General features: G+C 37.6%; 1 protein-coding gene across 1 annotated transcript in view; it reads left to right on the forward strand.

Annotated features, from left to right (window-relative positions):
- The window catches only part of arhgap27 (Rho GTPase activating protein 27), a 36,872-nt gene extending 12,879 nt beyond the window's left edge, over nt 1-23,993 (forward strand). The window contains exons 3-18 of the mRNA XM_053639867.1: nt 5,620-6,087; nt 8,028-8,252; nt 8,381-8,461; nt 9,811-9,912; nt 11,223-11,294; nt 15,622-15,689; nt 15,806-15,893; nt 16,001-16,102; nt 17,670-17,768; nt 18,913-19,024; nt 21,514-21,639; nt 21,726-21,824; nt 21,917-21,994; nt 22,119-22,247; nt 22,351-22,456; nt 22,696-23,993. Of these exons, the coding sequence (XP_053495842.1) occupies nt 5,620-6,087; nt 8,028-8,252; nt 8,381-8,461; nt 9,811-9,912; nt 11,223-11,294; nt 15,622-15,689; nt 15,806-15,893; nt 16,001-16,102; nt 17,670-17,768; nt 18,913-19,024; nt 21,514-21,639; nt 21,726-21,824; nt 21,917-21,994; nt 22,119-22,247; nt 22,351-22,456; nt 22,696-22,870 (2,130 nt within the window). The 3' untranslated portion in view covers nt 22,871-23,993. The remainder of the gene's footprint in view (nt 1-5,619; nt 6,088-8,027; nt 8,253-8,380; nt 8,462-9,810; nt 9,913-11,222; nt 11,295-15,621; nt 15,690-15,805; nt 15,894-16,000; nt 16,103-17,669; nt 17,769-18,912; nt 19,025-21,513; nt 21,640-21,725; nt 21,825-21,916; nt 21,995-22,118; nt 22,248-22,350; nt 22,457-22,695) is intronic.
- The last annotated feature ends 2,587 nt before the right edge of the window (nt 23,994-26,580 follow it).

The following is a 26,580-nucleotide window of genomic DNA, read 5'->3' on the forward strand; positions in this document are numbered from 1 at the left end:
CTACACATACACAAGGAAGCCTTTTTTTTTTTTTTTTTTTTTAAACTCCACCTGATTTTTACTGTACTCTGTGTAGTAAGCCACTGTGTCAGAAGGGATCATGCATGATTTCAAGGCAAAGGATCAATCACAAACATCTGACACACAGATGGTTCATCACAGAGTGGGAATAACAATACGTAGTGGGGACATCAACGTTCTCAAATTACAGGAGGAAAATGTAGACAGAAGGTCTAAAATTGTCTGCAGTGTGAATATACTCAAAGTATATGCATGAACAAAATAGGAGAGTTGTTTTAAAAGATTAGTAGTATGCACACTGCCCTTTTCGAGTGACAAGAATGCATAAGAGAGGCAGACTTTTATATCTACCTGATAACGGGTCTAGAATTAGATCACGTTCAGTAGTAAAATAACTAACCAAGGTTTCGGTCCCACACTGTGGCACTTGGCTACACATTGGTATCACCACCGCTCTACCGGAAACCTGCTGCATTTCAGAGGAAGCGTGTGTGTGTGTGTGTGTGTGTGTGTGTGTGTGTGTGTGTGTGTGTGTGTGTGTGCGTTTTTTTTTTTTGTTGTTGTTTTTTTGAATAGAAGTACACATACTTACAAATGCTGTAAATATGCAGAACCACATCCACACAGACCTTCTCACCCTTACAGCTAATGGAAAGAAAGTGTTTAGCAACCCTCACCCTTTATCCTGTGTATTGTTCTCTCTTTGAGCATTTGTAAGCACATAATCATACACATATTGGCTTGTAATCTTTCTACAAAGCCATTACACACACAATATTAGCTATATTCTGTCCCATCTTAGTTTCCAGGCTAAGTTTCAAGTGGACTTGCTGCCAAGAGTTGTTAACAATTCCATGATAAACTATGATTGTTTGACTATTTATAACTATTTGTTCATAAACCAGTATTGTGTTAGTCTCTTTATATTCATTATATGCTTGTGGAATCAGCTAAAAAACAATTTTTTTTTCAGCATGTCACAGACACTTTTGACAGTCAAGTGGATTTTACTCAAACGGCACTGAGATGTTCAGATGTTTTCCGGTAGTTGTTAAAAAGATCTCTATGACTTATGCACAGACTTGGGTCTGTGAGTGAATGCAACAGTAAACTGAATTTGCATCTCTGTAGACAAGCTCTCTTGACACTCTCTTCCGACACTTTCTTTAGCACTGCGAGGAAGAGAGTGTTTTTCATTATAATAATATTAATTGTATCATCCATTCAACCAGAGTTTGCCATAGTGCACCCATCTCTCTATTACTGTCTCTCACCCTCTGCTCTGTCTCTTCTGTCGCACTCTCTCAGTATTTCCCCCTCCCCCACAAACACAGAGCAAGCACTTCTCTTTCCTCTGTCTGTAAAACACTGAACACACAGCTTTCAGAAGATGCTTGTGTTTTCATACGCGTGTTGATTTTATGGTTGCTCCAGTTCGCCATGCCATAACAGTAGGTTAACTCCCATCATGAGCTTTGACTCTTGACAGAGCTTCCAAAACAGTACCATGGTGGATTATTACTCCAAGGTTCGGCTCAACTGCCGTCCCAAGACTGCTTTGGCCATCTCTCTGCATCCCCAGGTAGGCTTGAATTTCCATAGGACAACCAGATTGTTAGTTTGAGGTACAGTGTATGAGCTTTCTGCTTATGTTTTGGATCTGACCAGCTCTAGTATCAGTAAAACTTTAAAGGCAAGTTGCTGTGATTAGAGGTAAGCTTGTCAGAGGTGATTATTGTGTTGTTTTTGAAAGCAGGAAGTTCTGAGAAAACGAAATCGAATGAAATTAGAGGTTTTTCTACTGTTAGTGGCTAGTCTGCTCTGCACTCTTCCTGTTAGAAACTTGGTTGCAGAAAACGCCTAGGTGTAACATGTCAAAGTGTGTGTTCACTTTGTGGTAAGAAGAAGTAAGATGCTCATGTTCTTCCTAAAATGCTGTGTGTGTTATGACAGATCAGATGCTATGAAAACACGTTCCAGCCAACAGTGAACGAAGGGCGTAGTAGTCAATAGCCACTGCTATTGTACTGTTTGGTCTACTTCATTCAAAGTATAAACTGATCAATAATGTGTGTGTGTGTGTGTGTGTGTGTGTGTGATGGGTGGCTTCAAACATTGAATGTCCTCATTTACCCTGGTTGCTTGACACAAAAATATATAGTAGACCTCTTTGTGTCCCATCAGTCTTATTCTGTCTCCCATTCTTCATGTCTCTCTCTTGCTCCCTCCGTATCTCTGTGTCTTCCTCACTAACTCACTTATTCCTTCTCTACCTCTCATTCCCGTTAGCCTACTTATAAAGTGACATATGCAGGGTATATCCATGTCTCTGTTGGCTCAACGCATTCAGCTCATCTAATTTTATCCTCAAAAAGATGGCATGCGTTCTGGGAATTGCATATCTCCCATAAGAGCTTGTTTTCTCTCGCTCTCTTTTTTTATGTCCCACCTCTTCTCTTTCTCAAAACCGTCTCTTACACATGTTATGCTCTCAGATACAAGTTGTAATGTTTTGGTTAGCATAATTCAAGTTCCAGGGGAAAGATGCATACAGTGGGCTAATAAGGAGAGACGGAGCACTTGACCACCCTAACAGTACACCTTAGCTCAAGTTGTGGAAAAAATGTTCGTGAACTATTTGGAATGGCTCCAGAAAATATTTCACAAACAACACACATTTTGCATTGCTGTATCATTATTGCGCAAATGATTTAAATGGACATGGTCATTGATGGACAGGTATGTGAACCTCGAAGTTAATGGCCTCTTGATAAAGGAGGACTTAGACATCCCCGTTCCTCAATAGTTCTGATATGGCTTGATCAAATAAGATTTTCATGGACCTTAGAAATCTTGTTAACGGTTAAAGGTAACAAATGGTACAGTCTGCAAACATTAGGCAAAAACAGGTATCTGGTATATGTAATATGTTGTCATAAAAAAAAAAAAGAGAGAGAAAGGGTTAGGGCTAATCAGAGTTTATCCTGGAATAAGCCGCAACTGTACAAAAAACTCTCTAATTACTAAAGACCTGCTGTGTATTTTACACCCGTACTGTTATAATGTTTGTTTTGTGAAGAGATGAGACAGATAGTTGAATTTCTCTGTAAATATACACAGCCTGTTTGATGAAAACAAATCTTTAGACCTCAATCCTGATAGACAGGCCTTTATACATGAATTTACATTAATCAGTCCGTACAGGATTTCTGAGGGTTTTTTTTTTTGTGATTGTTGCGGCCAAAAATGCATGATTTTACTGCGGCCTTTTTCAAAATTTGCAATACAACTTGCAGAGTTTTTTTTTTTTGTGGAAAACTACTTGCATTTTGTGAAATTGCAATTGTACGAAATTGTCTTTCACAGTGATGTTTGTTAGTAAATGAGACCTTTTTTTTTCCATGTTCGACACACGTGAATCGAAGAGGGCTTTGGCTGAATGCGTGTTGTTATAACGTCACGTTATGCATCTGGGCCCAAACCTGTGGAAAATCTGCAGTAATTTTGAAAAATTGCAAGCTCTTCTGAATTTTGTGGAGTTTGCTTGATTGTGAATTTCTGCCATCACAAAAACAAAAGAAAACAAAAGACCTACTAACTAGCATTAATTAGCAGCTATAGAAAGTATAGGATAAGGTTAATGCCATTAATAAAATTTCCACATGAATAGCTTATTTCTTATCATGAATCTTATAAATATAAGGATCTACATGGTTTTCCTATCAGTGCATTTAACTGGTTAAACCATTTTTCAGTAATCGAATAGCAATATAAAATGCTGTGTTATAGTTTGGAGCCATTCTTTCAGAAATCCATAGAATTTCAAAGAGCTCACAACAATCTTAATTGCACAGCTGAAGCTGTTCTTTCTTTCTTCCTTCCTTTCTTTCTTTCTTTCTTTCTTTCTTTCTTTCGTTCTGTCTCTGTTTGTCTGTCTCTCTCTCTCTCTCTCTCTCTCTCTCTCAGAAATACCTCATCAAAAGAGGTGTGGCCTCCCAGAAATCTCTCTTAGGGATACAGGTGAGCTGAGGACTATATCAGTTTAAGGAGCTAAACATTGGATTTAAGCCATCGCTGATGACTAATCCCCATTGTCTTGCTTGGCTTACACGTATATTTAGTGATATTCAGTAAGGTGTATATTTCAGAGATGTTCATTTTTCAGCGAATGCTGCTCTCAGACTGTCTCAAAATACCAACTTAAGTGCTTCGGATGGTGTCGGGCAATGTGTAATACCGATTTGATACTGAGTTATGGGAAACAGGCATCATGGCACCATGCTATTAAGACAAGCTGTGAGATGCACTATGAGCATTACACATATGCATTTTGGTCATTTTTTTGAGTATTTGACAGAAATAGGTGTGGGGTTGGGGTAGCAATTTTTGTATAAGCTACTGAGTTTTCTCACTTGACAAAGCTTAATGGCAGCAAGTCTTTGGATGGTAGATACAATGTCAGGATGGAGTCTTTCTTTTTGCTCGATTTGTTTAGATAAGAGGCAAGTATGTGATACACTACTAGTGCTGTTAATACACATCTGCATACGTCCCTGTGTTAATCAATATAAGCCTGTAACAGACGTCCAAAAGTTGGAAAGTTGCATCACTACAGTCTCAGTATGAGTTAAACTTACTAATGTACTAATCTGATGAATTTGACATGTTGTATTTATGGACACGTGGCACAAAAGCACAGAAATGAAGCTCCAAATAAAGAACCACAACAATTATGGTTCAATTTCTGGAATTATTTATTGCACTTTTTTATTCATACTGGACTAAATGTATTCGATGATGCAGAATAAATAAACGTTCATTTAAGCATCTTTGTGTTTGTCATAGTCAATCATTGCTGTAATTTGCAGGTACTTGTGTACTTAAAAAAAAAAAAAAAAAAAAGGGTTTAAAAGATATAGGTTGTGGTAGTCATGATGCATGTACAGCATCAAAATGACCTCAGTGGGTAGGATCGGAAAATATGCCAAATTCAATACAATACTGATCAGTGTTTCAGGCCAGTAACACCGGGCTACTATTATGAAAACTCTGTATCAGAACAAGTGTGTGTTTTCAGTAATCTCTTGCTGTTGCACTTTGACACAAATACTTACAAAATCTATGTTGACCATGAGTTCCAAGTTCCAGAAAAGTCCTTAATTTTCTCCACCTTCCTATGTTATTGCTATGTAAAAGGTGTTATAAACTTTTCGTTATATCATAACTTGTTCTGGCCCTGCATATGTGCTTGTACTCTCGGGTCTGGTTTCTTTATTTGCGCTATCTGTGAGACATGTAAATGTCTCTGAATAGAACAAGTGATTAGGTTGCGGTGGTTGTATTCTCAATTTTTTTTTTCTGTCTACAGGAAGAGATTTTTTTAGCGCACAGTGTCTGACTAAACAAACATTGTTACCTCACTCCTTGAATGCAGGGAGAAAAAAAAGCAGTGTGGGTGCCTTTGTTTGTGTCTTTGTGTTTGTCTCGGTGCACTTCATTTGCCCTAAACAGAGACATATGTGCAAAAAGAATTGTTATTGTCATATTGTCAGGACTTGTCTCATTTTAGTTTTTTATTCATTGATTCATCTCTACCAGGTTGAGGATGAGGATCTGACGGCAGTGTATGTAAACCTGCCCAGGGCACATCAGAGCATCAGCAGCTTGCCCTCCGCTTCTGCTTGGGGCATTTCAGAATCTCCTGAACTCCATGACACTCTCCTTCTAGGCGCCGAGGGATGGGAGATCCACACTGACGAGGAGACTGGAAAAGAGTACTACTATCACCCCAGCACAGGCCGTAGCACCTGGGATTACCCTCTTAGCTCCTCAATGGAGTCTGAGGTGGGGGCTAAGGATCTTCCTGTCTCCCCCACTCCATCCCTGTCTCCAGCCTGTTCGCCCACAGATGAAGCAAGAAGGACCTCCGGCTGGGAGAAGGTGCTGGATGAGAGGAGTGGCAGACACTATTTTTTTAACCCTATCTCTGGACAGAGTTCATGGGACCTACCGGATGACTTGCTGACTCCTCCCCTGTCAGCCAACAGTCTGCAGGAAGGGGCACCGGTATAAAAAGCACACACAGAAACCACCTCTGTATTTGCAGCATTTTTTCAGTTCACATATAAGCCACTGGAATGTAAAATAAGCTTGAAGCCCCAGTCACTGTCAGGCTAGTTTTTTTTTTTTTTTTAGCACAAACAGATATCAAGAGATGATTCAGTTTGATTCAAAAGATGATTGCAGTTGGTTACAGCTAAAATAGTATTTTAGAATACACACAATGAGGTCTGTATATAACCGAAAATATGCAACAAAAAAGATTGGCCTATGACTGCACAGTAATATTGCTGTGATTTGATCTCAAACTGGGTTTATAATAAAACTCAAAATAACAATTTTTTGGAAGCGCAATCTAATCTAACAGTCTACAACTACTTGTTATACTTACAGTCATGTAAAAAAAAAAAAGTACACCCCATGGAAATTGGTGGCATTTGGGACATATTTGGACAAGCAAACATTCGATCCTCTTTGAAACAGTGCCTATTATTAAAGTTGATACACTCTATCAAATGACACAGAAAATCGACATGTTGTAGTAATTTTCACAATTTAAACGAACAAAAAACAGATCAGTCACATGGAAAAAGTATGTAAACCCTTATTTACTTTAAGATAAACTACATTTTATCACACCTTCCAATCCAGGTGTTGAAGATTGGGTGGGGGTGATTAGAACCTGCTTAGGGAGTGCAGGTGGAACCTGTCTTATTTATACCCCTCTCATATCTAGTGTCTGGTGTTCCCTTTGTTATTGAGGTGTGTGGTGTCATCATGCCAAGATCTAAAGAGTTCTGTAAGGCCTTCAGAAAAAAAGATTGCGGATACCCATGAGTCTGGCAAGGGATTTAAAGAGATCTCCAAATCATTTTAAATACATCATTCCACTGTAAGGAAAATAATCTACAAATGGTGCAGATTTTAAATGACTGCCAATATGTCCAGGACTGGCCGTCCCTGCAAATTCAGACCAAGAGCAGACCGTTTGATGCAAAAAGAAGTCTCCAAGAACCCCCAAATTTCATCACAAGATTTGCAAGGAAGTCTTGCAACTGTTGGTGTCAAAATGCATGCTTCTACAATCAGAAAGGGATACAAATTTGACCTGTATGGGAGGCGTGCCACGAAAAAGCCTTTGCAAGACTACAGTTTGCCAATAAGCATATAAGCAAAGACCAGACCTTTTGAAATAATGCGCTCTGGACAAATGAATCAAAGAGAGAGTTGTTTAGCCACAGTAACAGCAGTCACGTTTGGCGCAGTCCAAAGACAGCTTTTCAGAAGAAGCACCTCATACCAACTCTGAAACACTGTGGTAAAAATGTTATGGTTTCGGGTTGCTTCGCTGCCTCAGGGACTGTTGAGCTTTCATTCTATGATTCAACTATGATTTCTGCATCATATCAAAGAGTGCTTGAAGATAATATGAGGCCATCTGTCCGAAAGTGGACCTTTCAACAGGATAATGATCCTAAGCACACTAGCAAATCCACCAAGGCATGGCTCAAAAACAAGAAATGGAGGGTTATGGAATGGCCTAGTCAAAGCCTGGCTTTCAATACAGTGTTTTTACTAGGCCATTCCTCAAACCTCCATGTGGGGGGATTTGAAACTGGCAGTATATGCAAGAAAACCTTCAAACATCTTGCACCTGAAAGAATATTGCATGGAAGAGTGGTCAAAAAAGTGGTCTGCTAAAGGGAGCAATACTAGATTCTAGGGTGTACGTACTTTTTCTACAGAAGAATATCACATATATTGATATTTCTGTTGAATAAATGATTGAAAAATTTTTCCTTGTGGTTTTGTTCAAGTATATCAACTTCATTAATAGGCGCTGTTTCAAAGATGATCAAATGTAAGCCAACAATTTCCATGGGGTGTACTTATTTTTTTCACATGACTCTATATATATCACCTGTCAACCTGTGATCCATCATTAGCCTCCCCTCCCTGAGGAAGACTACCCTGCTGAAGAAGATAGTCCAGCAACTCCTTGGCAGGAGGATGCTTTCTCCTTTGCTGGTTCTTCAGAATACTCACTGGCCCACGTGAAAAAAGCAGTCATTCCCAGAGCGTGTCTAGACCGCAGTGCTCCTGCAGGCTGGACACTAAACGTTGACCCTGATGGAGTCTGGATCTTCACCAACGACCATACACAGGAGCAGGTAGTGCATGCTTAGACTTTTATTACAAACTGTACATACCCATACCTGAGTTGAGCATTAATTTTTTTCTCTTTTCTCCGTTTTTATATTTGGAATGTTATAAACAACATAAATGTTTGTGTGGACAGTGGATCAAGTCACTGGATGATCGGGGACAGACATATTACTACCTGAAAGACGGCTCCAAGTCTGAGTGGAACTTACCTGAAGTAAGTGAAAACTTTTGTCTTAAAATGAAGGGCAACAAATACATCCTTTCATTTCAATAATTACTGTTTATTTTTATTTATTTATTTATTTATTATTATTGTAATGTGCTTAATTTATAATTAAATTAATTGATTTAATTAAAAAATAAATCAGTGGTTTGGAAAAGCCTTAAATTGAAAGAAGCTTGCTTATAGCCTATGTTTTCACCTGGATGACAGAGGGGTTTCTGGGACCATACCTAGGCACAAAACAGACATACCACTTTAACATAATGAAATAATACATATGGAATTATGTAGTGACTGAGACAATTTTGAATATAAATTTGAACAGTATTGCTGTTGACATTTTCCCACATTCTCAACCAGCTTCATCAGGGAGCCTCACCCAGGAGGCTCTTCCTAAAGCTCCAAAAAAGGCTGAGCTCCTCACTGCTTCTCCTCAGTTTTAAGTTAAAACTACTTGCTTGGGGAAGCAATTTAATTTAAAGTAAAACCAACAAAAGAAAATTTGTTGCAGAAATAAATGTATACATGACCATTTACTTCACTATGTAAATTAACTGGATATGAATTTCAAAAATACACAAAATACACCAAACCAAAATACACCAAACTAGTGATCGGTTAATTGGCTATCAATAATTTTATTCAAAGCAACTTTGCAAACTGAGTAACAATACACATTCCACAAGGGGAAAAAAAATCACAGATGATAATCTTTCACTAGATTCCCACCAAATTAGAGACTAAATATGCCTGTTCAGCAAAGCTAAAATTCTCATCACTTTTGAATCCATTTTCCACTTATTGATCATATTAGGGGCAACATGGAGGTGCATCAGGTAGCATTGCCACCTTACAGCTCTATCGCCTAACTATCAGTGCAGAGTTTAACATGTTCCCCCCCGTGTCCATATGGTTGTCCACCGGGTTCTCGAATTTCCTCCGACTTCCCAAAAACATGACAATAGGTGGACCGGTAAATTGTGAATGATTGCACGTGTCGTCAGACTTCTTTCATACTTAACATCGGGGCCTGATGATGTTAATAGATCTGAGCTGATGTACGATGTATGTGTACAAACTTCAGTCAAACCAATTTGGACTGATCACCCCTGACGCAGCACTGACTGTGAATTACTATTTAAGGATTGTGAGGGTAACGCATGATATCCAGTAATAGAATAGTTTTTTTCCCGTGACTCAGTAATCATGTTAATCATGTTTTTGCTTTTAACAAGAAAATGAAAAATCTATGCACTGTGACTTTCATTATATTTCTTTTCTGTCATTTGTCTTCAAATAATAGGGAATTTAATGAAAGGTGTTTTTTTTTTTCCCTTCAGCATTCTGCAGGTTTGAGACGATTGGGAAATGGTGGGACAGTGGGGCAGGATGGACTTGGAATGATGAAAACCTGGAGGAATAGCACAGGATCTCAAGATGAGGTGCATGCACACACACACACACACACACACTCTCACTCACTCTCTCAAGGGTTGTTGCAGCCCATTCAATGATGTACACTATCACTTGGAGCATGATGTATAAAAATCGAAATAAAACTCAATTCATTCATTCATTCATTTACTCATTCATTTTCATAACTACTATATCCTGAACTTACCTTAAGTAAGTCAGGGTTCACACCGTATGATTTTGGCCACGATTTGGTCGTCTGAGACAAATTTTGAGAACCTTAAAAGATTCCTATAATCCTAGGCCAAAATCTGTAGCCTTTGATCGCTAGTTTGACGTGTTCCCCGACAACTGATTAATGGCTGCTGCGTTGACATATTTCCTCCGATTAAATTCTGGCAGTGACAGAAGATTTGAGGCACAGTCCTGCAGTGTGGCTTCTCCTACTCCGTACAAGTCTTCTTGCGTGCGTGCGTTTTTTTTCCTGACTGTCGTACAGTCTGACATTAATGACAACTGAGATCCTACAGTGTGACATGGATTACAGTGGGGATCAAGTTCGTACAGTCTGACAAGCAACAGTCGCAAACGACTATTATAAATCGCACAGTGTGCACCCAACTTTAGTCTTATATGTCATTAAAAATTCTTAAAAGATATTAACTAACCCTGTACTCAAATTACCACGAAACACGTGCAGGGTGTCCAACCAGGGGGCATTGTTGGACCCCTGCTTTGTCTGTGCCCCTTTACTTTTTTCCTATTTTGATACAATACAGGCTTCCACTGAGATGGATTCCATAATTCATTCATTCATTCATCTTTAACAGCCTCTTTATCCTGGTCAGGGTCACGGAGCCCATTCTGGAAACACAGCGGGAATGAGATGAAAGTGGACATGGGGAAAGCATGCAAAAAACTCTGCACAGATTAGAACTAGAAATAAAACTACATGATTCAGCCATATTATACTGTATACCGTATTTTATGTTGCAAAATAGATTATGTAAACTAATGTAATAATAATTCAATATATTGTAATGTAATCGAAGTTGATTTTAACATGTTTATCATAACTTACAGTAGTTAACTATTCTCAAGTAAGATAAGACCTATTTCATAAATCATTACAGAATGATTAAGTGTAGTTAATCTAGTTTTCCTAAAGTAGCATTTGTTTCATACTTGTTTTTCCTCCAAGAAATAACTGAATGATATGTTTTAAATATGTTTATTCTTTGAGCACCACTGCACCTCATACTTTAACAGTAACACTGGTTGGAAGGAAATAAACAAACACAATTTTGTGGAGATCTAAATGGCTTTTTCTCGCTGACAGAAACTTCCCTTTAGTCATCGCAGGAATGCTTCAGACAGCGATATGTCTGGCTCTCCAGAAATGCTGCATAATGTAAGTGACTGACCTGACTTATCCACTTGACATCCACTTGATTGTGCATGCACGTGATTAATCTTCCATGATAGGCAAAGAAAGTATACATTTATCCACATCTGGTTAGTCCAAGAGATGTATTTAAGGGAGTCTTAAATCCTCAGCAGCAGACTGTCAAATAATTACAGGCTTGTATGTTTACCACAACACAATAGAGTGACTACCGGAATTACTGGTACCCATCATGAGAATTATAATTTTTTAAAATAATGAATTAATATATATTTAAGCAATATTGCACAAGCAAGAGGGCTGTTGTAGTGAATATCAGCATGTCTGTGATTCGGCCATGTGCGTGAAGCTGCATGCCGAGTGCCACAGGTAATCACGGGCATGCTTATATTCACTACAACAGCATGATTGAGAGCATGAGTCCTCATTCTTAAAACTCAAAAATCTGAATATTTCATATGAAAATAAGTGAGAAGTAGTATTATTGTAAGGAGATAATGGTATAGGCAGAAAATGCAATTTGCCTGCATCCAATAGACAGACAGACAGACAGACGGGTGAATGGATGGATGGATAGATAGATAGATAGATAGATAGATAGATAGATAGATCGATCTTCATCATCAATGCACAGTACAGGTACTCCTCAACGAAATTCAGCTTAGCATCTACCAGAAGTGCAAATAGTAGCATTGTGCAAATTAACAAATTGTAGTTTGAATATGTAAATATATACAGTAAATAAATAACAAGGCTATGGGCAGTGAATATGTGCAGTAGCTACTGAGTAGATAACAGTATGAATGATGCATTATGAATGATGTTATAATAGAAAAGCTCTAATAGGTATTTTTTAAAAATGCCGTATATGTAAGTATTAGTCATAAATATATGTCAGAGATATGTACACTGTATATACAACAGTACATATACTATAAATATAAAATTATATATAGAGAATACAAAATATACAGTATAGAATAGAGACGTTCACAGGGCCATTATTAAAAAGAATTGTACTTATTTCTTCATATTGCGCATTTTGATAGTACATTACACTTATTTTCATATGGAGCTGTCTGATTTTTAGACGTCCTGAGAATGACATTTGACGTAGGAAATTGTATTTGATATTAGTGCACTTCATGGCGCCATCTACTGGCACGAGATCATAAGACCTGGACCTCTGAAGGTGGAATGGAATATCCAAATAAGAGACTGGCGAATAAGAAGCCAACTTCAGTCTTGACACCTAGCTAACATTAGCTGTTTAAACTGCTGCTCAAGTGGATGGAATGAAGACACTTGTATGATCAAGAAATACATGTGAATGCATCTACAAACAGTTCAGTAGCTACTCATATTGTTGTTTTTGTCAGCTTTTTAATGCAGCTACAATATAGTTTACCTGCTGCTGAGCACTAGACACCGTTCGTTCCGACATGTCAGAGGATGCACCACAGTTAATGGAGTGGGTGTGGCTAACTTTCAGAGTACCTCCCACTCCAAAAAGTTGACCAATAGAGATTTAAGGTGAATGCCTTGTGGATTTAATTATTTTATTTGCAACATTTAGCACAAAATTAACTCCATATTACAGCTATATCTGGGAATAACCTGCCAAATCAGAGAACGGAATCTCAGCTATAGAAAGTGTTTTTGAATTGTATCTGCTTATTGAATTGCTGGACTTCTGGTGGAGTGATTAAATAAACAGAAGTTCTGTTATACTGTTTCATGAATATTTCATTTTACTTTGTGATGGGACTCCAGTATTTGTTAGAAATAATATAGATGATTGCATTTTTTAATATATTTGCTTACTTATTAGTTACCACTGGGTCTACACAATATAGACAAGCATAATGATGATGTATTGCTGCTGCATGACACTGACAAGTGACAAAAATGTATCAATGTAAAAATGTATCTTATCAGTTGTGTAGGTAATTGCAATTAATGTACTCTACAATGGTCATGTTCTGTTATATGTTGATCCAGTTACGTGTTTTTTAAAGGGGTCATATCATGATTTTTAAACGTTCATTATTTTGTTTATTGAGTGTAATAAAATAGGTTAACATGCTTTATTGTTCAAAAACGCATTATTGGTCACATACCTTACATTGTTGCAGTACCTCTATTCCCAGGCTGCCTAAAACACTCCAATTTCTCCAAAGCCTGTCCTTCCAAAAAGCCCAGTGATAAATTTTTATTTTGTAACTCTCTTACCTTTCAGATACGATTTAAATTCCGACACCCCGCTGGTGAGCCGGCGTGTTGTTAAGTGGAAAACTATGTTATGTACACCGCTGTTGTGCATACATAGGTACTCATGCAGTATATCTTTGGAAAGCTAAGATTCTTGTGATTCAACTGATATAAACCGTTTCAGGATACAATCACAACAGCAGCTACAATCAACGTCTAAGTCAGCCCACCAACATACAAACAAACAAATACTTAAAAAAAACTGAGGCAACTTTGCAATCTTTAGCTAGCATGTTAGAAGAGGTCTACAACTGAGCCCTGGGCCACAACACAAAACTCTGCATTTGAACAGTCAATAGCAGATACTTCATAAAATAATCAAACATACTTACAGGTTCTGATTCAGAAGCACAACATTGTCTGAGTAAAGTGGGAATCGCCCCACATTTCAGGAGTAGCCTTTGTGTCTAGCCTGCCTTGCCAGGTTCAGGAAGTCGTCCTCCATAAAATGCGCTGTGCACAAGCAAACGTTTGGGTTGTACTGTTCAGGAACAGCATTATAAATAAATAGTAACCACTGATTCCTAATCTCGTCTGTTTTTGGAAGGCCAAACAAAGGAGTTTGCTTTTGCATCAAAACACACAGCGTCTCCATGACATAGTGCCTGAATCGTCCTCTTTCTTCGCGCCTGCCTTTTGGTGGGATTATGCTAATAGTTCACGTAGTGACGTACACATTCGCAGAAGTAATATCAGGACTTCAAACGACGCGTTTTGGGCAGGTCTGGAGCAGTGTTCTCTGTTAGATAAAATAAATCTAGAGATGCACCGATACTAAATTTCTCAGCCGATACCGATAACCGATTATTCAGAGTGGTATCGGCCGATACTGATAACCGATACTGATAGTTCTGCCTTTTATACCATCTTTTAAATGAATAATAATTAATTCCACAATTCTGAAGGAAATGCAAATAAAAACTTTATTCTCTCCATTTCAGCAAGTTGTTTCACAGTAACTGATCTCATAAACAGAAAACACATTACTCTAATTAACATTAACACATGAACTCAATTCTGAAGCTTAAAGTAAGATTATTAACTTATCGAATGTTATTAATTCATATTAACATTGACTGAATTCTAAAAAACCTCCTGTTAGTCTCACATTCACTCACCACAAACAAAAGCATTTCTACTTCATCACTGAACATCAAACTGATAATATATAATATCAACTTTTTATATATTAACATTAACTGGATATGAAATATACTAATTTATAAATATATTTTTCTGGGCAATATAATTTTTGCCAACTCATCTTCATTTAAATCTTTGAATTGTGTACTGGCGCTTTAATTCAGCGCGAGCAACGCAAAAAAGAGAAATCGATTCGACGCCGAAACTCCCGCTTCACTGCTGCAATGTCCGGTGTAAAATTTTAGCGGGGCAGAGCTTGAAAAATTGCCTTTAATGCCAATAATCGGTATCGGCCGATACATCGGTACATCTCTAAATAAATCGCTTTGGGGGAGATGAGGTTTGTGACTTTGCAGATCTTATACATGCACAAACAGATACATTACACACCCAAACAAAAGGAAAATATTTAAAAAATCATGATATGACTTCATTAGATGCCAAGGAGTCCTCTATATCATCAAATTTGGTAGCTTTATATATATATATTCAGTGTTATTTTATGGTTTATATCATGAACTCTTGTCATTATTTGCAGAGGCAATGGTGACTACAGTGCATTATTGAAACATTTGTAGCAATATAAAGTAAGGCTGATGAAGGAGAATTTTGACAAAGGCTCTTAACACATGGACATATAAAGAGCTTTAAATACTATAATGCTACCGGTACACTGTTTTCTATCTGTCTAAGCAGTGTAACACTATTGAGTATGGCACATTGCCTACTAATCATTGGATAGTAAAGACACGTTTATGCTAAGATAAGAATTGAGACATGAATAAAATACACAAGTAAGCAACTGTAAACAAGCATTAGAATAACCATATATTGTTCACAAATCTGCAGGTACCTTTGCTGCCTGCTGAAAATGCATCATATACTCTGAAATCTTCTTATTCCTTATTCCCATTTTTAGGTGTCAAATTTGGAGAAAGCTGGAATCCTCAACAAGACCAAGATATCTGAGAACGGTAAAAAAGTACGGTAAGGACAAAAGCTTCTTGTGCATAAATGTGATTTATAAGGGTGATAAACAATATTACTTTTGTGGCTTCACGATTTTGTTTAACAAAACCTGCTTGTCAATACTGTTTATACAGAAAAAATTGGGCTCAGTCATGGACTGTTCTTCATGGAGGGGTTCTAACATTCCACAAGGACCCAAAGTCCACCCCAGCAGGAACATCAGTAAGTGCTGCAGCACTGCACATAAAGAGCTGCCATGACTCAATGCCACTGATAGCCGTTTTTACAAAGAGCCTACTTCTTACAACAATGAATTTCTGTTTCCACAGAGCAAGACCAATCAGATTGTTCCAGAATTCACTGTGGATTTGAAAGGAGCAATAATTGGATGGGCTGCAAAGGAGAAGTCCAGCAAAAAAAATGTGCTGGAGGTATAAAAATAAGGAAACCAGACATACTTCTAGTGTACAGTGCTGTTGAAAAGTATTTGCTGATTTCTTCTGTTTTTGTGTATATCTCATACTAAATAGTTTTAGATCTTCAAATGAAATACAACATAAAACAAAGGCAACCGGAATAAACACACAATACATGTTTTATTATTATTTTATTGAAACATATATTTGTATTGCTCCCTTAAACTTAAAATCTGGTTGTGCCACCTTTAGCAGCAATAACTGCAACCAAATGCCTCTGATAACTGGAGATCAGTCTTTCACTTATGTCTAGGACTAAGAGTTACTCCTACGCTTTGGATCATTGTCTTGCTGCTTAATCCAGTTGTATTTGAGTTTCAACTTACGGACTGAAGACCGGACATTCTCCTTCAGGATTTTCTGTTAGAGAGCAGAATTCATGTTTCCTTCAGTTATTGCAAGTTGCCCAGGTCCTGAAGCAGCAAAGCATCCCCACACCATCACACTTCCACCACCATGCTTGACCTTGATGATGATCTTTTTGTGGAATTCTGTGTTTGGTTTACATGTCTTCCAAACAGTTCCACTTTTGACTCTTCAATCCACACAACATTCTCCCAAAAAGGTTTAGGATCATCAAGGTGTATTTTGGCAAAATTCAGACGAGCCTTAATGTTCTTCTGGGTTAGCAGTGGTTTTTGCTTCACCACTGTTCCATGGATGCCATTTTTGCCCAGTGTCTTTCTGATAGTGGAGTCATGAACAGTGACCTTTACTGATGCAAGAAAGGCCTGTAGGTCCTTTGATGTTGTCCTTGGCTCTTGGCCAAGTTGTTGTGCTCTTGGAGGAATTTTGGAAGGTCAGTCACTTCTGGGAACATTCTCTACTGTGCCGAGTTTTTCCATTTGGAGATAACGGCTCTCACTGTTGTCATTTGGAGTCCCAGAGCCTTTGAAATAGCTTTGTAACCCTTCCCAGACTGATGTATTTGTGTTACCTTCCTCCTCATCATTTCTGGAATAACTTTCAATTTTGGCATAGTGTGTTACTGGGTAAGATCTTTTAACCAAGTTCATACTAATGAAAAAGTTCTATTTAAGTGTTGATTTGATTGAACAGGGTTTGCAGTAATCAGGTCTGGTTGTGTCTAGTCCAGCTGAACCCCATTATGAATGCAGTTTCATAGATTTGGGGAATTAGTAACTACGAGAGGCAAATACATTTTCACACAGGCCCAGTTGGTCTTGATAACTTTTTTGCTTCAATAAATAACATTATCATTTAAAAACTGTATTTTGCGTTTACTCAGGTTGCCTTTGTTTTATCTTAGTTTTTGTTTATTTTATATATATATATATATATATATATATATATATATATATATATATATATATATATATACGTATATATATACATATATATATATATATATATGTATATATATATATATATATATATATATATATATATATATATATATATGAAAACAGAAGAAATCACTTTTTCACAGCACTGTATATTGTTATGAATGATTGATTAAAATGTTTTTACATTTTTTATTTTATTTTTTTTAATTATTTAGCTGAAAAGTCGGGCTGGAACAGAATTCCTGATTCAGTATGACACTGAAAGCATCATCACAGACTGGCATAAAGTAATAACAGACACCATACGGCAACTTGTAAGTCAGACTAATGTCCAAACATTCTGATTCTGTTTATAGACAATTAGCATGTCTCTAATACAGGTGCATCTCAGAAACTTAGAATATCATGGAAAAGTACATTCTTTTCCGTAATTTAATTGAAAGGTGGAACTTTCATATATTCTATACCAATTACACATAAAGTGAAATATGTCAAGCCATTTTTTTTTTATCTTGATGATTACTGCTTACAGCTCATGGAAATAAAAAATCCAGTATCTCAAAATATTATAATAAAGAATTTATAATACAGAAATGTTGACCTTCTGAAAAGTATGTTAATTTATGCACTCGATACTTGGTCTGAGCTCCTTTTGCACGAATTACTGCATCAATGCGGCGTGACATGGAGGCAATCTCTATGGGGTTCGGGTCAGGCGAGTCGGCTGGCCAATCAAGCACAGTAACACCATGGTCAGTAAACCAGTTACTAGTAGTTTTGGCACTGTGGGCAGGTGCTGAGTCCTGCTGGAAAAGGAAATCAGCATCTCCATAAAGCTCGTCAGCAGATGAAGCATGAAGTTCTCTAAAATCTCCTGGTAGACGCTGCATCGACTCTCGACTTGAGAAAACACAGTGGACCAACACCAGCAGATGACACCTCAAATCATCACTGACTGTAGAAACTTCACACTGCACTTCAAGCGGCTTGGATTTTGTTCCTCTCCACTCTTCCTCCAGACTCTGGGACCTTGATTTCCAAATGAAATGCAAAATTTACTTTCATCTGAAAAGAAGACTTTGGACCACTGAGAAATGGTGTTTTAATAATAAGGTGTTTTGAGTTAATTGTCTGATTAGAGCTCTTCTCAGGTCGACATTGCCGTATTATAAATTCTGTATTGTAAAATTTTTGAGATACTGGATTTTTTTCAGTATCTCATTTCCATGAGCTGGAAGCCATAATCATCAAGATTGAAACAAAAAAAAGGCTTGAAATGTTTCACTTTATATGTAATGAATCTAGAATATATGAAAGTTCCACTTTTTTTTTTATTAAATTATGGAATTTTTCCACAATATTACATTTTTTTTAGATGCACCTGTAGAGGTTTTAGAAATATTTTAATATTAAAAGCTTAAACATCCTCTAAAGTTAAAGTGTATTTATTTCTCTCAGTCTCAGGACATGGAGCAGCACCACTCAGATGATGACGAGGAAGCCAGTGAAAAGTCCTCTAACACAGAAAAGGAAGACAAATCAAGTGTAGACAAACGAAGGATGAGCAATGGTAATATAGGGACGATATTGTCCCTTAACTGACTATAAGTGAATTCTAAACCCAGAAAGAATTCTTATGTCTGGCCCACACCTTAGCAGGTGTTGGGACTTCAGTTTCTGAAATACTCAAACCAGCCCATTTGTTCCCAACAACCATTCCACGGTTAAAGTCACAGAAATCACATTTCTTCATTCTGTTGTTTGATGTGAACATTAACTGAAGCCCTTGACTTGTATCTGCATGATTTTATGCATTGTGCTGCTGCCACATGATTGGCTGATTAGATAACTGCATAAATGAGTAGGTGTACAGGTGTTCCTATTAAAGTTACCAGTGAGCGTATAATCTGAAAGTATGTTATGGTATCCAAGGGGAACTAATTTTAGCATACCAATTAGCATAAGCCCAGCATGCTATGCAAGTAGTACTTTAAATAAATGCATATGATGTTCAAATTTTAGCTAAACTAGGACAAACCATTGCATTGTTGCTTCCTGAAGTAACTACCAGGGTAACCACTGGAACAAGGGAAAAGAAAACAAAGATCTTTTTGGAAATGAATCCACCAGGAAAGAGGATGGAACATGGGCAGCCTTGCACAGCTGAAGACAAGAGCCAAAGCTAGGTAGATAAACACAGACCAGAGGAATCCAACACTGCTGAAGACAGGTAGTGAAAAAGGAAAGTCTAACAGTGGTGAACAAGCACTATGTAGCCAGATAACTGAGAGGTCGGGGAGCCAGTAATATATATTACCATTATATATAGTATAATAAGGTCAGTTATTGTTGGTGCTGTCAGTGCTTTGATTAGTAGCCATAATAGACTTAATATCGGATCCACTGTTGCCCCAATATTCAACATATATCCATTAAAGCCAAACCTGCCAAGATGCCTCACGGATTCAGGCCTCCGCAACTTCCACATGAATCCATCATCCTTGGGGAAAAACAAGAGAAAATTAGACTTGTCCTAGAGTTGAGGCAGTCCATCAACCTGTGTGTGTTAATATCCCACTCCAAATAGCACAAAGACACTGCCAGAGGTGCACAAGGCCATCAGCAGGCTGCCACTCCTAGAAACTGCCACTCCATCAACTCTTAGTTTGGCAGAAGTGCTGGTCCAAGTCTGCTGAGAAAGAGAAAAAAGCCATAGTTGTACTACAGCAGTGGTTCTGAAGGGGGGTGCAAATTGTTTTCAAGAAAATACAGACAGGTAATCATTTGGGTACTCTGTGTATTTCATTGCTTTATTGCTTTTCAAATAGCATACATTTGCGTAAATGAAGAACCCTAAGTTCCCTCTCCCTCTGCATTTTCTTTTTGCTGGGGAGAGGCGGAGCCTAGCCTGCCGTTTTCTAGCTGTGTAGCTGTCAGTGCATACCAGTGTTGCCAACTTAGCGACTTTTTTGCAACAAAAAAGTGTCTAGCGACAAATCTAGCGACTTTTTGGAAAAAACTTTCCAAATGTCACCAGTACTATCCTGCAAGCGCCAGGTCTTGCTTTCCTACTTCACTCTCACCTCTCTCTGCGTCTGCTCTGTTCAGAGAGTGTCTGAGAGGCGGACATTTACCAAGTCATGGCTAACGAGACGCGTCCTTCATTCCAATTTGCATAATTCGTATGCGAATGTTTTTAGAATGCAAGATGAATGGAATGCAACATGTTTTACATGTAAAATAGTACACGTTATTACAGCCTAGTTCAAAGTAGTTATAGTCTTCAGAAATATTTTTGATCATTCATGTTCCATACCTGTCCGTTATATAGTTTTATAAAAGTCATAAAAGTTATTTAAAAAAATCAAAAGTTATGAAAAGTAATTTTAAAAAGTACAAAAACACAAAAGCAATCTATCTATCAAAAACACATTATAGATTAGGTTATATAAAGATAGATTTTATATAGAATATAGATAATTATTATACCTCCAATGGGGGGGGAGGCGGGGGTGGGGGGGTTGGGCATGCACATGATAGGGGAGGCTTGGGGGTGGCTTTAGTAACCAAAGGTTGAGAACCTCTGTACTGTATTACAGGGTTCAGGCGGTGTTACCAGGTCGACAAGAATTGGGGACCTAACTGAGTTGAGGGGCAGACACGTTACTATTCTATTACAGAGCAGATGTACCAGATGTTAAAAGGAATAAAACATTGTTGTTTGGCAGTCCCCTGGTTGACCCAAGAGCATCGTACAACCAAACTGTACACCACTGGAAGTACAGCAGACAGGAATGCCTAACAAATTTTATCTGTATAATACACTAACATACTATAAATTAACCTGTGTTGAGTGAATGTGAAATGACACCTAATTAGTTAAATACTTTTAAGGAATAATTCATTAAATACATAAATGTATTTGAATGTGTTTCCAAATTGCTTATGTAACATAAACTGACCTACTATCATTGCAGAAATTATGGGAAATATTGTACACATAGTCTACTAGGTTGCATTGTAGTGATCCTATCATATGTTTCTCTGTTTGTCTGTTAGTAGGTAGACAGCTTTCCTCTAATTCCACATCTGAATCAGACCCAAAGAAGGTCCGCAACAAGCTCCGCAAGTTTCTCCTCAAGCGGCCTACTTTGCAGTCAGTCAAGGAAAAAGGCTATATTAGAGGTGAAATGACTGCTTCTGTTTAGGGTATCTATGTAGTTTCCATGTACAAGAGGTATATAACGAAGATGTTTCATTGTCTGACATAGAAAACGTGTTTGGCTGTCATCTGCAAAATCTCTGTGCCCAGGAGAAGACTACAGTGCCTAGCTTTGTTGTGAAGTGCATCAGGACAGTAGAGAACAGAGGTACTGTGTGTTGTGTAATACTAGATCAAAATTAGATGCAATTTTGTTACATTTAAATGAAGAGAGTGACCCAATCTACTTTTTTCTCCCAGGTTTGGAGGTTGATGGAATCTACAGAGTTAGTGGGAACTTAGCTGTTATTCAGAAGCTACGTTTCAAGGCTGATCATGGTAATATCATTTAAAAATATATTGTTTTCTTGTGCTGTTTGTCAGTGTTCTATTCCTTGGCTTAAACTAACATAGTATTTTTTATCCTAAGCAGTCATATTAATATTTTTATGCACATCAACAGAGGATCTAGATCTGGAGGAGGGCCACTGGGACATCCATGTCATTACAGGAGCCTTGAAGCTCTTTTTCAGGGAGCTACAAGAACCCCTGTTCCCTTACAGTCACTTCAACAGCTTTGTCCAGGGCATCAGTGAGTAATTATCTTCTCATATTTATGGCAGAAATTAGACTGGTGTGGTTGTTTTTAATGTTCATGGAGAGCTTAATATATTGTGTTTTTTGATTTGCTGTAGAAATTCCAGACTACAACAGCCGAGTGTCCTATATACGTGATCTGGTGAAATCTTTACCAACACATAATCATGACACAATGGAGGCACTCTTTAGCCATTTAAGGAAGTAAGGTTTTTTTCTTCTTCCTCTTCTTCTTCTTCTTCTTCAGTTACCATTAGTGCCCGGGGCAAATATTTATCAGCCTTTTCAGAGTGATAGTGTTCTCTCTGAGATCTGGTTTTGTTTGTTGCATGTTAAGGACATAGTAAAAGTAGCGTAGATGATCACTGTTGATTTTATACAGTGTGGACAGTTTCTAGAAGGAAATCTTCCTGAATCACTTCCTATATCACTCTTTTTTTCAGAGTTATTGAGCATGGAGATGAGAACAGGATGAGTTTGCAGAATGTGGCCATTGTCTTCGGCCCAACGTTGCTCAAGCCTGAAATGGAGTCAGCAAACATAACGGCATACATGGTCTTCCAGAACCAGATCATCGAGTTCATCCTCAGTGAATTTGAAGCAATCTTTCACATGTGAACACCTAAAAATGCCGCACCAGTGGTAGTTAAAAGAATCAAACATCATGTCAAATAATTTGAGAGAATAAGAAATATTTAAACAAAGAAAAAAGTCAGTAAGGGTCAGCTGTCATTATAAAATTTCTTGCTGTGAGCCAGGTTAGTATTTTGGGCATAGTATTTCTTTAACCTATTTAGTACTCTTGATCATATTAGCTGGAAGTGCCCATATATTCATTATTAATTTAATGATAGACAGTACATTCGCCCTAAGTTGAATTTAACAATCAATTAGAGTTATTTATTAATGATATTCCGGTAGCTGTACTCAGACATAATCAATCTTGTGAGCATAGTCTCATGTAATTCTGGTAATGACCACTTACCTCAGAACATGGAAATATTTTCCTCGTAAGTAAATTGTGTTGTGGTTATAACACTGTATAAGTGTTATATTTACCCTTAATATGGAAAACTACATTCTTCTGACTTGGTATGTTTCAAACCAGTTAACTCTCACCTGTAATCCTACAAGTGGTTTAAGATATTATATTATAATTAAAAGTTTTAGAGACTTGAGTACAGATTGTCATTTTTAGCATTTTAGCTGAGGATTGTTTCTGTTATTTTATGTTGACTTTTGTCCTTTAATACTGCCATCTATACTCATCTAAGATATATTACCATAAATGGGGGACAGTAGATTACTTGTACAGTCTTTAGAGATATAAAGTGCTATATTTATTAGTACAAAAGTAAAACGTCTCTCTGTAAAATGTATTTGCACATACAGTTTAATCCTTAATGAAATAAAGAGCATAGTTGTAAAGATTTGTAAAGCATTAATATTTTATTAAATATAAGGCATATGTTTGTGTTTTGATGATGTACATATGAAAGGCATATTTATGCTGCTTATAAAGAATTTTTAATAAAAATAACTGTTTTACAAGTCATGTGACATTGATATTTATCAATTGAGAATCGGAGTATATTAAATTACGTGGCCTGATCATTAGAGGCCCCTTTCCTGCACAGTACTGCAGACAATTCTTTGTGTCAGAGAATCACACAGTGCTGATTCTCAAAGGTGTGTGGTGTTGGCTGATAATCAGATAAGATAAACTTTATTGATCCCACACTGGGGAAATTCCCTCATTACAGCAGCTCAATTACACACAAAAAACAGATAGGAAATAATACACATTAATTAGAAATAGAATGGGGGGGTGGGGTGGGGGGAGATAAATAATTATATATATGTATATATATAAGGAGTCATTTGAGGCAGTTCAAACAGGCTTTGTTTCAGGGTCTTAGCAAATGTGCAGACGAACCCTTAACAGAAAAACATGTTTGCGTCTCTGTAAGCAGATAAACAATCTATACTAATCTAAATGACATGACATGACCTTCTTAGACGTGCATCCTTGCACAGGCATAGAACACAACATATAGCATGAAATAAAAGACAATTTCTCTCACACATTCCACCGCCTTAACCTCTCAGCCACCTCATCCAAGACATGCTGCTTTCAACGAAAACTATGCAAAGAAGGGTTTACTGTTAGCAAACTAGATGACTGCTTCTCTAATAAATCCAAAGTTCACACAGAATGGGACAATTCCATAATCAACTGGACCCAATCCAATCTGTTGTGAGACTCAAGTGCCTCCTTCTTAACCAGCTCTACAGGAGACATCTAACCATTTCTAGCTGAATATAGAGCTAAGGCATCGTTTTTTAGATGTGATTCACCTAGGCTTAAGATACCGTGGTCTATGGTCACATATGTAGTGTTTGCACAAGAGCTATTCTGCTATGATCTTACATCCCACTTGCAGTGGTGCTTGAAAGTTTGTGAACCCTTTAGAACTTTCTATACATCTGCATAAACATGACCAAAAACATCATCAGATATTACACAGGGTCATTTATTTATTGAGGAAAATGATCCAATATTACATATCTGTGAGTGGCAAATGTATGTGAACCTATGCTTTCAGTATCTGGTGTGACCTCGGTGTGCAGCAGCAACTGCAACCAAACGTTTCCGGTAAATGTTGATCAGTCCTGTACATCAGCTTGGAGGGTGGGTTTCCTCCCATGAGCTGCTTGCTTCAGGTCCTTCCACAACATTTCCATTGGATTAAGGTCAGGACCTTGACTTGGCCATTCCAAAACATTGACCTTTTTCTACTTTAACCATTCTTTTGTAGAACGACTTGTGTGCTTGAGTGCTTGTGTGCTTAGGGTCTTGCTGCATGGTCCACTTTCTCTTGCGATTCAGTTAACAAACAGATATCCTGACACTTTCCTTTAGAATTCATTGTTCCAAGCCGTCCTGGCTCAGATGCAGTGGAAAAGGCCCAAACCGTAATACTACCACCACCACCATGTTTCACAAAGGGGATACAGTTCTTACGCAGTGTTTTCCTTTCTCCAAATATAAGGCTTCTCATTTAAACCAAAAAGTTCTTTCAGTCTTCTCATTTGTCCATGAAACTTTTTCTCCAATAGGCTTGTCCACGTGATCTTTAGCAAACTGCAGACGGGCAGCAATGTCCTTTTTGGAGAGCACTGGCTTTCTCCTTGTAGCCCTGCCATGCACACCATTGTTGTTCAGTGTTCTCCTTACGGTTGACTCATGAACATTAACATTCTCCAATGTGAGAGAGGCCTTTAGTTGCTTAGAAGTTACCCTGGGTTCAGTTGTGACCTCGTGGATTACTACATGTCTTGCTTTTGGAGTGATCTTTGTTGGTTGACCATGCCTATGGAGGGTAACCATGGTCATGAATTTCCTCCATTTGTACACAATCTGTCTGACTGTGGATTGGCGGAGTCCACACTCTTAAGAGATTGTTGTTGTTTTTTTTAACCTTTTCCAACCTAATGAGCATCAACAGCTCTTTTTCTGAGATCCTCACAAATCTCATTTTTTTCATACCATGATACACTTCCACAAATGTGTTGTGAAGATCAAACTTTGATAGATCCCTGTTCTTTAAATAAAAAAGGGTGCTCATACACTTTTGACTGTCATCCCATTGATTGAAAACACCTGACCCTAATTTCACCTTCAAACCAACTGCTAATCCTAGAGGTTTTGCCATACATGACTTGTAACATTAGATAATTTTCCTCAATAAATAAATGGCCAAGTATAATATTTTTGTCTCATTTGTTTAATTGGGTTCTCTGTGTCTACTTTTAGGACTTCTCTGACAATCTGATGATGTTTAATTTATGGTGAAACATAAAAAATTCAAAAGGGTTCACAAAATGGCATCCAACCCACATGGGTACACAGCGGATTGGCAGTCCATTACCTTAACCCCTTGCTGACATAGCTCACGTATATGAAATTTGGCAACCATTTTCTTTCCAACCAAAACTAGTTGAAACCACTTATTGAGGCTGCTGGCGTGTTTCTGTTGCTTTGTTATATATTATTATATGGATACACCTCAGTGCGGAATTGTCATGCTGGAACAGGTTTGGGCCTTTTAGTTCCAGTGAAGGGAAATTGTATTGTTACCGTATACAAAGGCATTCTATCATGGGTGTAGGAACCATTATACATGGCTTTTTCCTAATCTTAAATTTTATTTCGCATTGCCTGCGTGTCTCTGAGGATTTCTGAGTTGGATAGTCTCCAAATGAATCCATTCTACAACTTTTAGAAACATAATTCTATATATAAAAAAAAAACTTTCTCTGTAATA

This window comes from Ictalurus furcatus, chromosome 13 (genome assembly GCF_023375685.1).
Source record: "Ictalurus furcatus strain D&B chromosome 13, Billie_1.0, whole genome shotgun sequence".
In the NCBI taxonomy this organism is placed as follows: domain Eukaryota; kingdom Metazoa; phylum Chordata; class Actinopteri; order Siluriformes; family Ictaluridae; genus Ictalurus; species Ictalurus furcatus.